At 41.4% G+C, this 14,184-nt stretch overlaps 1 protein-coding gene across 1 annotated transcript in view; it reads left to right on the forward strand.

Moving 5' to 3' along the window:
• Positions 1-6,528: 6,528 nt before the first annotated feature.
• The window catches only part of bmp1a (bone morphogenetic protein 1a), a 28,556-nt gene continuing 20,900 nt past the window's right edge, over positions 6,529-14,184 (forward strand). Inside the window, exon 1 of the mRNA XM_061037857.1 lies at positions 6,529-6,774. Within this exon, the coding sequence (XP_060893840.1) occupies positions 6,630-6,774 (145 nt within the window). The 5' untranslated portion in view covers positions 6,529-6,629. The remainder of the gene's footprint in view (positions 6,775-14,184) is intronic.

A 14,184-nucleotide genomic window follows, 5' to 3' on the forward strand; every position in this document is an offset into this window, starting at 1 on the left:
TCACGACATATTTGGCAACATCTGTGTCAGAATGTGATGCTAAAAGTTTAATTTTGGGGATAAGCATGAGTAGCTGTTAGTGTAAAGTGGTTTTGTTTGTGTGTCGGTAGGGCAAAAAGCCCCCACATCGATAACAGTCACCCTCCGAGGAGCACAGCCCAGTAGAGGGGGATCTCTCAGCCAAACTGCTGACATGATGCCGGCTCGCACCAGTGAGCCTAAGGTGTGTCTTAATTAACCATTTGACGACTCCTCATGTAGGCACATTTGACCTATAGCTCTTTATATGATAACTTACATGTAGCTGCATGTGTTGATCTGTATTCATTGAACATCTGCCTTTTCTGTTTTTATAAATGATGACATTGTCCATACAATGCAAGGAAATGTATCTGGGTTTATCATGAATACCTTCACTGTCACTGCTTCCATAGTGCCATGATTTTTGTGTTTTATCATAAATAAAAATCTGCTCCAAATGTCCATCCTTTCCTGCAATTATCAGGTTATTTTAAATTTACATTACACACCAAGTGTAGAACATAACACACACACAACAAATGAGTGCACAGAGGAGTTGTTTGAGTGTATGAACAAATGAACAAATTCCTTATTCTTTTAACAGAAGTTTGATGTGTGGATCACCGCTTTTATTCAAATTGTTGGTAAAGATGTGTTTTTTTTTTACAGATGCCCCTTTATTTTAGAGTATGCTTGGGGGGGGGGATATAGGGTTGAGTAATAATTTTTCACATTTTAATGAACAATCTTTCTACAAAATGACATAAAAACCTGCTATGACTGCAGAGTGAAAACAACTTCCTCAGCTAAGTGTTATCGCCATCTATCTAAATAGGCTGTGCACAAAAGGGAGCTGCACTTCAGAAAATGTTCATCTGATCAGGCTGTAAATACCCTCACATTATTTCTGAAGAGTCTGCATGCACTCTGGAGCCTTTTTTTTTTAGAGCGAAAGAACTAAATGTCGGTCAAGACTTTCATATGAATACATTGTAGGTGAATCATTATTTATCCTGGACTGTGAGTTTATTCATTTCTTTGTGCCCTTTTACAGCAGTGAAAGTCTCTGCTCAAGGTTTTTCGATTTGGTGACACATCTGATGAAGTTGGTGCTGTGCCAGAGGCATCTGGGAGCCACAGCCTGCTGATGAGACGGTTTCCTCCCTGTGATGAGGAACACACTACCCGACAACACGCATAACACCTGCCTCCCATCCTCCTGAGAGGGGGCTGGAGAGGGCCAGGTATTGTCTCCCTTGACTGGGGCTGAGCTGCTGGGACACATCACCTCTGTGTGCAGATGGGAAGCACAGACTCTAATAACATTGCTTTGTTGGTCTCTATGCTACAGTCTGTGTTCACTATTTACACCTTTATGTTTTATGGGAACACATGGTATCCTCTGAGAATGATTCCATGTGAGAAGAAACTGCAACCCCAGAGTAAAATAATTCACTGTACAGCCAACAAAAGTATCAACAAATAGAAGATGTTGCCTCTCGTTAATCAAAAGACTAGATAGAAATAATTAACTTGAACGTCAGATTGTTTGTGGAGCATTTTGATGTCACAACTAAATATCTCCGTGTTTGTGAGATGACTTCACTAGCGTGTTAGTCATGCCTTCGTTATTATTTATCACAGTAATTATATTCACATCATTAAAGCTTTTCATCATAATAATAGCTTTTTGTGAAGCAGTGTTCTTCCACAATAAAAAAGATGACAACCGTATAATGTGTTAGAGGAAAACTTATTTTAATTGCTAATTAAATGCCACAATTGGTCATAATCTTTTGATTTCAGAAGCCACATTGAATAGCAACGTTAATGTGCCATGCTAGTGTGGAATAGTAAGAACTATTTCAAGTAAAAGCCACAGTACGTCGACAGTCCAAGTCTGTCAGCATTCATGTTAATCAGCACATTTTTCTCTCCCCCTCTTTAACCTCATGTTCTGTGTTGGCACTATTCCACCTCTGTACATTGTCATAATTTGACTGTAAATGGGTTTTTGTTTGAAACTGCCACAGTAAAAATAATCTGCTTCAAGACTCTAACATTGTGTCGGTCTAAAGATGTGTTCCTGTTTGTTCAGCACTTGTAGAATTGAACAAGCCATGAAACCCTTCTTATTCAAATGATGATGAAGGTACTTACTCTAATGCACCATGGTTAAACTGCGGCGTTGACAGCAGCAGAGATACAGCCTGATCATCTCAGCACACATCCGGTCTTACATTCCACACATAGGCCATGGTCAGATCAGATAAAGAGAGGAGTGTTTCTCTTCTCCCAGCTTATCTAAACCAGACTTTGTATGTAATAGTAAGAGACAGGATGGCTGTTGTCAGACAGACAACAACAGAACTGCTGGTAGAGTCTCCCATCATCATCTGTCAGCAGCAGACAGAGTCCACCTAAGGTCTAACCATTAAGTCCACTCCACATATAAGTGGTACAAATGTGGCTGTAGTCTAATAAAATACACATTTCCTGGGGGTTCTTTTTATAATTAAAAGTGTTTTTTTAACATTACAGCGAACATTAGCAGCACCTTCAGCTTTTACACTAATATGAACTATACTGTTAAATACTGAGGAGAGTAATATACTTTGTGGGGTGTAAGTCAGAAGAAAATCTGACAGATAACTGTCCTAAACAATACACTTCAACTAGCCGTACAAAAAATGTACTTAAAGGTCGATATCTACAAAATCAGCTTAAGAATAGCTTGTATGGGCTTCTTGATGTTGGCCCAGCTGTTTGTATAAATATATTTATTAAGAGCAGTGATACCGGTGTGGGCACTGAACAAGCTGCAAGTGGACTGAGAGCTCATTATAGTTTCTGTTGTTTGACTCTTAAAATGAACTTTTTGCACTTGTTTGGTGCTTAACTTAGTCTGCATGTATCTGTATGGCTTCTTTTTTTTTTGCACTGCATTGCCATAGTCCCACTTAAAAAAAAAAAATTTAAGTGCATGCAATACTGTATTGACAAATAACTAATCTTGGGCTCAGAGCTTTCTGTTAATGTTTAGATTTCAATTTGTGCCACTGCTTTTTTAAATTTGGTTGGTACTATAGCTGATAAAGAGGTTCTGGAAAGTGCAAGAGAAAAGCAGACAGCAAGCCTTTTGAAGACATGAAACATAAATGAAAATGTGATGTAAAAGATGCAATAGTTAGTGCTAAGTGATCAGATTATATAGGCTATGATTAACTTTAGGCCTCCCTGCCAGAGAGGCATCCCCTTTCTGTTCAGATCAATAATACCTCCCTCTCTAATCAGTGCTCTATTATGAATGAATGAAACCTTTATTGCCCCTAGGGGAATTTGCCTTGCACAGAGAGCTAAAAAAACACAATACAAACAAAAATTTACAGGAAGTTAAATAAAGTGCAGAGTGCCAAGTTCGTCCTGTATAATCAGTTCTTATTAAGCAGCTGAATACTGCGCGGTACAAAGGATGTAATGCCTCTTTTAGTCCTCATCCTGGGCATTCTGTACCTGCGCCCTGAATTCAAGAGTTCATACTCTGACCAAAGGGGGTGCAGAGGGTCAGCTGTAATCTTGATGGCTAAATTCAGTGTGTACCGGTCTGTCAGGAAAGAAATGCTGTATATTTGCTTCCCAGTTATCTTGCTGCCTAGTTTAAGAACTTTGTCCAGTTTGTTCTTATTTTGTAAGGACAGTGCTCCTCCCCAACATTGAATACAAAAGGTCAGCACACTTTCAATAAAAGTCTTGTAAAATAATTTCAGCATAGTGCTGTCAACATTAAAATTCTTAGTTTCCTCAAAAAATAGAGGCGCTGTTGAGCCTTTGCATATCAAGATATGCAAAGATATCAGTTTGTTGTCAATTATTGTGCCAAGATACTTACTTTCTGTGTCCTTCATATTTACAGGGTAGAGAGATGACTGTCTTCTAAAATCAATAATCATTTCTTTGGTTTTCTTTGTATTTAAAATCAATGAGTTATCAGAGCACCAGTTGTAAAAGTTGTCTAGCTCAGCTCTGTAATTGGTCTCATCGTCATTTAAAAGACCTATCAGAGCAACATCATCTGCATACTTAATTAATTTACAGTTGTCATGATGACTTGTACAGTCATTGGTGTACAAAGTAAACAACAAAGGTGAGAGGACACACCCTTGTGGTACCCCAGTGTGAGTGCTAATTCCTGAAGAGTTTTTCCCATGGATGGTAACAAACTGCTGCCTTTCAGAAAGGAAGTTATGAATCCACCTAGTAAGGGTGTGGTTAACTCCCATACTACACAGCTTCACAGCCAATAGTTGTATCTGGACAGTGTTAAAGGCAGATGAGAAATCAACAAACAGTATACGCACATAAGATGATGGTGTTTCCAAGTGTTTATAAACTTGGTTAAGAAATGCAGCCGTAGCATCCTCAACACCTCTCTTTGCTCGATATGCAAATTTTGGGGATCCATTTGACTGTTTGTTTCAGACCTTAAGTGAGATAAAACAATGCGCTCAAAACATTTCATGACAACTGAGGTCAGAGCAATGGGTCTAAAATCATTGAATTCAGAGGGGCTTGTCTTTTTTGGTAATGGGATAATTTTAGATATTTTCCATGATTTTGGGATTAATTGTGAATTTAAGGAAGCTTGGAAAAGTTGTGTGAACACAGGACCTAACTGCTTACAGCATTTTTTAAGTGTATTACCGTCTAACCCATCTGGGCCGATGGATTTCCTCACATTAATCCTGGAAAAGGCAAACTGCACTTCCTCAGTTGTTATTTGAATAGGAGTGCCATATTTCTCCAGTCTGCCTCAGGCTCCAATGGGGATTGACTATCAGTCTCATATCGTGCGAAGAAGTTGTTCATGTCATTGGCAAATTCAATTGTATATGAAGCATTATTCTGTTGGGAGTTCAAGCCAATCATTGCTTTAATTCCACGCCAAGCCTCCCTTCCTTTATTGTCTGTAAGTAGTTGCTCAACTTTAGCTTTGTAGTCCCTTTTTGCTTTGTTAATTTTCATTTGTATATCTCTTTGTATTAGTTTCCCTTTATGTCTGTCATTTATTCTAAAAGCTTGTTCTTTTTCAAGTAAAAGCTTTTTCCAGGGTAATCCAGGGTTTAGTGTTTGCATGTGTTTTTGTTTGTTTGGTAGGGATCACATTATCTACACAGAAATTAATGTAAGATGTTACTACATCAGTATGTTCATTTATATCTGTGCATTCAAACACGTCCCAGTCGGTACATTCAAAACAGCCTTGTAAAGCAAGTACACTGTCATCATCCCACACTTTCACAGATCTTGATTTTGGTTTTCCAGTTTTCAATTTTTGTCTGTATGATGGTAGCAGAAACACAGTATCGTGGTCAGATGCACCTATTGGTGACTTCCTGGTTGCCTTGTAGCCTGCTTTAATATTGCCATAGCAGAGATCGATGGTTTTTGTTCCTCTAGTGTGGCACTTAACACATTGCTGGTAATGTGGCAGCACTGATGTTAACGAACAGCCATTAAAGTCACCCAATATCATTTTTGGTGTATCAGTAGAGATTCCTTCCAGATTCTGAACATGCTGGTAAATTGTCACACTGGCCGATTTATAGTTTGCATCTGGGGGGGATATAAACCAATGTCACGAAAATCTGTCCAAATTCCCGTGGTAGGTACGTTGGCCTCAGATTTTTTTTTAGGTTTTACCCACGCTTACATTTATTCTCGGAATCTCCAACAGGTGGCGCTCTAATCACTAAAATTAGCTGGTGTCTTCTTAATGGCCAATTTAAGCAGCGACTAAGGTCAAGCTCATTCTGTTGGTTAGTTTGTTTATATATCGGCTACCTGCGTGCGTGTGACGTCACGACTGCGTGGCTGGAGTCGAATGCGCACGTGAGGATTTCTGCTGCTTTTACGCTAGGTTGTCGTTTGCGCTCCTGGGATTTAACAAAACAAGCTAGAGGGGGGGATTTTAAGATTTAAAATGAACTATAAAATATAAGAAAAATGTTCTAACTTCTTAAGAACAGTTTCAGCTGAACTTTTGAATTGTATATGAACTGTTTCAACAGGCCTTCTTTGACAAACTCTGGCCCCTGGGAGCTAAAGGTGATTCTACTTTGGTAGATTAAATAGGCTACCACTGAATTAAGTCAGGCTATATTCCTAAAACAGGATGTGTAAAGGAAGCTGAGGGAAAAATATAACCACAATAATAACTCATAGCCTACTCAATATCAAGTGAACCAAATAATAGTCCCCCGTGTCCTCTTCAAGGACCCCTGATGGGACGACAGGGGAGCAATAAAAACGCGCAGGGGCATCACCGACGTGTAAAAGCTCATTTCACAGCTACGGTGGGTCTGCCATATCATCAAAGTTTGTCAAGCAGTCCTGTGCACAAGCCCGGAGCTCCGGCTGCTGAAGGAGAAATCACCGGAGAGAGGCTGGATTTAAAACCCGCCCTCTAGAGGGATCTCGTTTTCCCCAAAAACCTCCCATTTCTCTCTCTCTCTCTCTTTCTCTCTCTCTCTCTCTCTCTCTCTCTCTCTGTCCATCTCTCGTCCTTTACCTTTTATCCCTCGCCTTTCGCCGTCTCCCCCACCACAATAATGGATCTCACGGCGAGATGTTTGCTTCTACTATCCTGTCTCGGCGTGATATTGGCGATCGATATGGAGTCGATTGATCCGGGCTACTATGTGGACCCCATTGCCACATCAGACGCGATCGACTATAAGGATCCCTGTAAAGCTGGTGAGCTTTTTTTTTTTCTCTTTTCCTTTGCTGTGTGATTTACCTTTTAAGAGGAGGCTGAAACATGCCACGAATCTGTTTGGGTAGCTTGCAGAGAGAGAGAGAGAGAGAGAGAGAGATCGACCGGAGAGACGCTTTTTAGAGGGATGACAGCACTGGTTGTAGTTTGTAAAAGGTTTGAGGGAACATTATGTGCATTTGTTTTGTACTGTATGACATAGTTTGTGCAGTTTGAAAGATTTTTAAGCGCACACATGAGTCGCATAGAATAACAAAGCACAAAGAGTGGGTGCATGGTTGTAAGACTGAAAATAAAACAGGATGGGTCTCTGGGTGAATTTGTCGAGACTTGAAAAGTTTTGTGCTCAAGTTTTTGTTGAAAAGTTACAACCGGCTCTTTGCAGCAGATCCGTTTTATTGTTTTCAATGTGGTCCTGTTCTTCCTGCTTGCTGCGAGTTATTAAAAATACGGAGCTGCTGGTCAAACAAAGAAAACCGTGCACTTTGATTTTTCTTTTTAAGACTTTTGCTCCCTTTCTGGTTGGTGTTTGTCAGTGCACAAATAGTCTTTTTTTTTTCACCGGCTGTTCACACTGCCACTAAAACAAAGTGGAGGAGGGGAGAGAGCAGAGTACAGTGGAGCTTAGAAATTGTTCTCACTTTACTCTGTTGGATGTTCTCCTGTGGCTCAAGGTGTACAAATGTCTGGACATTCTTCTTTTAATTTGGCACAAGTAGCCTATATCTGAATACTTGTCACTGTAATCTGTTTTGTGTGTGTGTGTGTGTGTGTGTGTGTGTGTGTGTGTGTACTGTGAACTCACTGTCTTGCCAAATCCCTTTGGGGGAGTTTGAACAGATTGTGTTTTCCATCTGGTGAAAGTATTCAGGTTACAGATACGGCGAGTTGGCTTCAGTCAAAATGACCTCTAAAGTCCTGGAAGTTCTTACTGATTTTGGCATTTGACAATTTCTGATGTGGCAGCAGAGGGAGAAAAAAAACACACACACACACACACACGCAATTCAATCATCCAGTCCCCGTCTACGATCTGTTTTCGTCATCTTTCCCCTGAGAGGCTGAGTAAAAGTGTCTGTGAAGCTTCAGGATTGTTGTGGTTTTACATGCACATGGAAAAAAAAGTCAGGCTGCAGATGAACCATGTCCGTCGTAAGAGCGGCTGAAGATGTTGCTTCCTGTTTGGTTTAATGGGGAGCCGTTCAAGTGGTGACATTAGATCGCTGTGCGTCAGCTGTGTGGATTTTTAGAGAACATGGACGTGATGTTCAGACAGAGAGGTAAACTGTTGAAGGGTCGATTGTGCCATGTTTATCTTTTTAAGCGATTGACTTTATTTCCAAGAAATCGTTGATGATGTGACATCAGGGAACACTCGGTTCTCCACATTCACGTTTGGTGTTTGTTTGTGTGAGGATGTTACCATTATTAGTAATAAAGTTTTGAAACCGTCATCTGCGTGCTGTGCCGCTTTGTTTATGATTTCTCCTGAGCACGTCTCCAGACAGGTGGTTGAGAGACGATCACAAGCACAAACTCCCACTCTGCAAACCCTCCCAGTCTGCAGCGCGTCCAACACCCACCTGCTTTTCTCATTCCTACTAAGCAGCAAAGTAGCCAAGATCTCCTAGCTCTCCCTTTTACTCCCTACTCCTCCTCCTCCTCCTCCTCCTCACTCTGTTTCAACACACCAGAAGTCTAAATCTTTCTGCTGTCATCTCGCATCTTTAACTAGCATGGGTTTGATGATTCTTGAAAGACTGATAATTCCTCATTTGTTTTCCTCCTCATTTTACAGCACATCGCCGCGGAGTCACCTTAATCACTTTCTTTGGCCTCGAGCTCTTAATTTTATGTCACACTGCTTCCACCCCCGGGGAAACGGCTAACGGCTGTGTGAAGTTTCTGATGCAGGGAAGCATTTTAAGCTTGTCCTCTGTTTTGCATCACAGTTCCTTTTCTTTAATGACAGAATATGGCCAATTAATTCAACTTTACGTGAGTGTTAAAAAGGAAAGCAGTTATTTTGAAACTCGGCTCATTAGGGACGTTTGGTCAGTTTGCTAATAGACCAAGTTGTGAATATTACGTTTAATGTCCTCGTGTAATTTAAAAACCCGCTGAATAACTTCCTGACTTTTTCCCCACAGGGCACATTTGCCACTCCGCCCTGGTTAAACCCATATAATCCCTCAAAAATGTTCCCATGTAGACAGGATTAAATAACTCATCTCTATCACAGGCGTGATAGAGATGAGCATTGATTGAAGCAAGCAGTGCAATAACACTGAAGTAATGCCGTCTATTTAGGAAGTTAACCAGTGGAAAATTCCTGAGTTTGCAGAACTCCAGACTTGGCAGCTTCCCAGGAAGTAATTTAGGACCCTGGCAGCATGCTGAGATTAGATCCACTCATTTTGTAATGAAAAATGGATGAGAACCAGTTGAGTTCATTGTCTGCTCTGCTTAAATAATAATTATGAGAGCAGGGACTGCTTTGAGGTGAACAAATGCATTTTTAAGGAGTTCTCTGACAGCTCTCTCTCTCTCTCTGTTTGTTTAAGTGTTGTTTACATTACTTTTTTTTCTGGTGATTTAGCTCCCGTGCTGCTGTGGCCTCGGCTGCAGACAGGTCAACCCTGAACACATCCTTCTTCTCTTGTCCTCTCTTACGCGAGTGGTTTTCTCAGCTCTCCTCTCCTCTCCTCTGGCTGGCTCTCACACCTCACACAGACTGTAGGTCATTCACCTCGTGCCAGGCTGAAGCATGGCTGGGCAGGCCAGTCTGACTGTGCCACACCAGCTCAGGTGAAGTGAGAGCAGCCCATTCATGAGGGGGGCTCAGTAGGTTATCTGCAGTGTTGTGCTAACTGCATATGAAGAGTTTTTCACTCCCTCCAACTCCACAAGAGAAAGACTTAAAGGTACAGTGTTTCGCCTGATGTGGTTTTGTCATTTAAATTACAACAGATGGGTTCTTTTTTAGGATCGAGTTCCAGAGCTTCTTCTTTTTTTTTTTTTTTTACAAGTGTGTTGGTTTATATTCTCTGAAGTGTCACTCACTTGCTGCTAAGAGCCTCTGAAAAGCCTTTGTGGCAGAGTACATTAGGATTATTTAGTAGACAGGCACTTTTGTAGCATGAGAGATTTATAAAATGATGTTAAGATGTAAAACAATCCTCTGCTTAAAAGCATCAACATGTATATTTTAACATTAAGCAAACCCAGACTATTGGGTTTTATTGAGTTGGGTTTTCTCTAACAAACTGTCTCCTTTATCAAAACTATGAGGTTTGCTTTACCTTGTATCTTTGTTCATTTGATTCTTGGAAAAAAAAAAATGGCCGGTGAAAACACCCACCTCCTTCTTTTAGTCTTGCTTGGGCTAATGTGATGAGGCTGCCTGTTGAACTTCATGATTGGGCTTTTAAACAACACTTAAGCTGCTGCTTTTCTTTTATCATGGATTGCAGGCTGTATAGGCGAGCCCACACTGGGTGTTTTTCTTACATTACAGGACCCCTGCCGCTTCTCTCTCCGCAGGGTTCGGGTGATTAGGTAGCCGATCTATGGCCGGATCTCGCTGCACTAGTTGGAGCAATATGTTTGTCGTCAGAGCTAAGTAATAACTAATCTTGCATTGCATCAATACAAAGTGTGGGTGCAGAGTCTAAGTAACAAGAAATGCTTGGCGAGAGCTACTTTAAATGGTGAAAGGGACGTCCAATTAGCCTTCCGTAATGAGCAGTGTAACAGCCACTTCTTCATTTCTCGCGCTTTGATTCATCTAAGAAAAAAAATCATCTGTGCTTCTTTGCTGTTTGTCTGAAGGAATTGTTTTTTTCACCTGTGGTGCATACTTCAATTTTTTTTCAGCTGAAGATAACTATGATTTATGGAAAGGGGTTGAAGTGTAATGAAATCTACCAGATTTAGTTTGTCAACAACCTCATTTAAACTTTCCTTTGCGCATGTGTTCTAAGAAAGCCCGCTCTTTCCTCACACCAGGCTGTGTGAGTGATTCTGCTGTCCAAAGAAGTCTGGAAGGTCAAAATGAGTTTTGTCAAAGGTGAAAATCCCTGCAGTAGAGATTGAGTATGATGAATTATTTATCCCTGTAATGAGGTCAAATGCTGCGTGTTGTTGACATGAAAAGAAACAAATGGCTGCTGGGCTGATGAGTCATTACAGGGGGTTTGACTGGCAGTATGGTATATCAGTAATCAGTGGCACAGATGAGCTGGGAAATCCAATCTGCTAATGGGCTTGATGGAGTGTGAAATGTAAAAGGGGCGGCAGCATCTTGCCGTGTGCCCTTTGCATCTGGCTCTCATTTTGTCACTATGAGATTGAAGCTGCTGTGTGTTGACAGTAACTCAATGTCTTGATGAGACTTCAGCTCTTTTATTGGAAAAATAATTACTCAAATCTCAGGCCTGGAGCTTGAGACTTGAGCAGATTCTCTATTCTAATTATACCTCAATTAACTTTTTGAAATGAGCAAGAGAGCACATCTGTCCTTTTCCTCTCCTGCCTAGGACTCAAATTGCAGTGTTAGGAAATATGGAGGTAAGCATTTGCTGAAGAAATAACAGCTGGTGTTGTTTTTACAAAGGACAGAAGTAGCATATTTACACAATGAGAGTCCTGCATAATACAATTCATCACTCCTCAGTTGGGATAATGTAGTTCATTTTCTTCTCACAAACACTGATTCTTACGTCGAAGGGTTTTTTCTGCTTTTTTAAAATCTAGATTTAAACCCACAGTGTAGGGACAATGACTTCAGCGGCCAGCGTGCAGGGCTGCTACAGAATGAAACCTGAAAAGTGATGCTTACAATGTCATCTAATGGTAATCACCTTAACGCAATACACTATTGGCCTCTATTGGAATTCAAATGCAGCGTTTGTTTCCAAACACAGGCTGTGAAAGGCGGTGCCAGGGTATTGTGATGCATTCCAGGCTTACATATTGGCCAAGCTTTCTCATCCCTCATCATTAGGTCTAAAGAAAGCTTGTTTGAAACGTCTCTATAAGCACAGCGAGGAGTAAAGCGAGGCCTTTAGCCGAGCTGGCCTGCTAAATATAGGCTGGTGTTAGTGTCTGCGTAGGCTTAGTATTGATGTTTGTGCAGGTTTCGGTGGCAGATGTCGTGGTCTGGTATCCACAGAAGGAGATTTATGGGAATAGTCCTGGAGTATTTGACACCACAGAGGTCGAGGATAGGGCATTACATGAATCAATGGGATTAATTTGATTGAGATCTCATGTGTAATCTGACTGGATAGGCTGATAGATGGGGCGGTCTTAGATGAGGAGGATTATGGTGGTTAAGATTAACTCAAAAAAATTCAATGAAGGGGTGGTGGGCATATTCAATCCATTAATTCATCAAAATATCTGTCATATCTTCATAATTAATCTCATAAATCTGTTATATGTACACACACACAAATTTACACTTCATCTTTAACCCTCTCTATTAGATTTATAAGATGCAAAAGGTAAAATGAACCTAAAAAAAAAACCCTTCTATGATATAACTATTCAGCTTGGATATTTGTGCTGCAGCTTTTGTAATTAAGGTAATGAACAATGTTTGGAACAAGATGCAACCCTGGACTATGGTGATCACTTGCCATCTGCCGCGATCACTGGGTTTTTTAATCTACACTCCACCACACGAGTCTCCCTGTGTCATATCAGTACGGAGCTACGGATCTAGATGAGTTTATCACCTTTCTCCATAGCCTGCCCTCAATCCCAGCCTGGAGTTTTGTACAAAAGATTCTCTAAAACCATGTGTGTGTGGATAATTAAAGCCAAGAGACAAGGGGGTTAATCCGCAATCCCTGTGAGTCTTTCCATAAACCTGCAACAGCGTCTCCAGGACGATTGCTGTGCCCGGGGGAAATGAGTCCTAATGCCGCCAGGCCGTGCATTTGCTCACTTCAATCTCCACCGTTGTCTGAGAACAATGACACTGCGGATTAGCCGGCCCTGCCTTCAGCACAACGGTGGAGATTTGGGCAGAGAGCTCAGCCCTCTGTGAACCTCATGGGGGTGGGAGAAAGCCTGCCCCCGTTTTTTGGTCATAGCCCGCACATAAAACTACTAATACGTGCAAATTGACACTGCATGTGAAAAGAAATCTCGTCCTAGTGTTACTTCATTTCTCCTCAGCCAGTGTGAAGTAAAGAAAAGTTTCATGGAACTGTTTTGAACACTTCTCTTATGTTATTTTATGACAGCAACTTGGATTTCATTGTTTCAAGGACTGCCTGTTCTGTTTAACTCTGGTGCAGTTCTGAGAATAAATCATAAAATTGTGAAGATAAAAGAGAATACTGTCCTTCTGTAGTCCCCCCCCCCCCCCCGTCCTTTACTGCGCGACATCTGGAAGCTTCCCCTTATCAGCAGTGTTTTTGGCAGTGTGAGTGCTGAATCTGAGTGCTCTGTGTTGTGTCTCAGGGATTTAGTCTGAGGGAATTAGTGTGTTTTGCGAGCACAAATTAAAGGATCCCTCTGACCTCTGGAATTTAAACCTGTCCTCTGTGCGTGCCCTGTCATGCCATCAGTGATCTACACCTTTTTCTTATTGCTGTCATTATCCTGTAATCCCAAACAAAGTCGTTCTGCTGTGCAACCTCTACGACCTGCAGGGCGGAAGATGGGCCTGTGTAAACCAGAGTCGACTCCAGATTGTTTCAATAATACTCTGCTAGTGAATAGAGATGCATGCCTGCCAAGTGTTGTTTTTTTTTTCTGGTCTTTGTTTCTATTGTGCTTTTATCCCCATTTTCCCTTGTCTCAGACCTCTGTCAAACTTTTATAGCAGTTCCAGACATGAAAGAGCATTTCCCTGAATGTTTTTCTTCTACACTTAAGAGAAAAACAAAGGTTGATCTACACATTTCTTGTATCGGGTTGACACTATAAAGGTTCTAAAGATTGAAATGTTTAACAAATGCAACCTCTTTAAATCACGGCCATTCAATTCTACAGTTTAGTGGGTCCCTTGGCTTCCTACCCTTCTACGCCTGTCTCCCCTTCACCATACTAACCTCCAAACACACATCCAGACGGCTCTCATTTTCTCTCTGCTCCACATCTGCCTTCCCTTCTCAGAGCTGTGGTTTGGGACCAGAGGATGTCCCTTCTTTCTTTCCTTTCCCATCCCTCTCTCGTTGTCATCCTCTGTTCAGACGGGGATTACTGTGCCAACTCTTTGCCCTTCTCTCCCCCTCTGCCTCTGCTTCTCCCCCCCCCCCCCCCCCCCCCCCGCAACTTCTGCATACAAACCAGGCCATAAATTGTAGAGTCGTGGTGGTGTTAAGAGCCTGTAAAAGTGAGACGACTCCTAGGTTATCCTCAATAGAAATGAGGCA

This window comes from Labrus mixtus, chromosome 5 (assembly GCF_963584025.1).
Source record: "Labrus mixtus chromosome 5, fLabMix1.1, whole genome shotgun sequence".
NCBI lineage: Eukaryota > Metazoa > Chordata > Actinopteri > Labriformes > Labridae > Labrus > Labrus mixtus.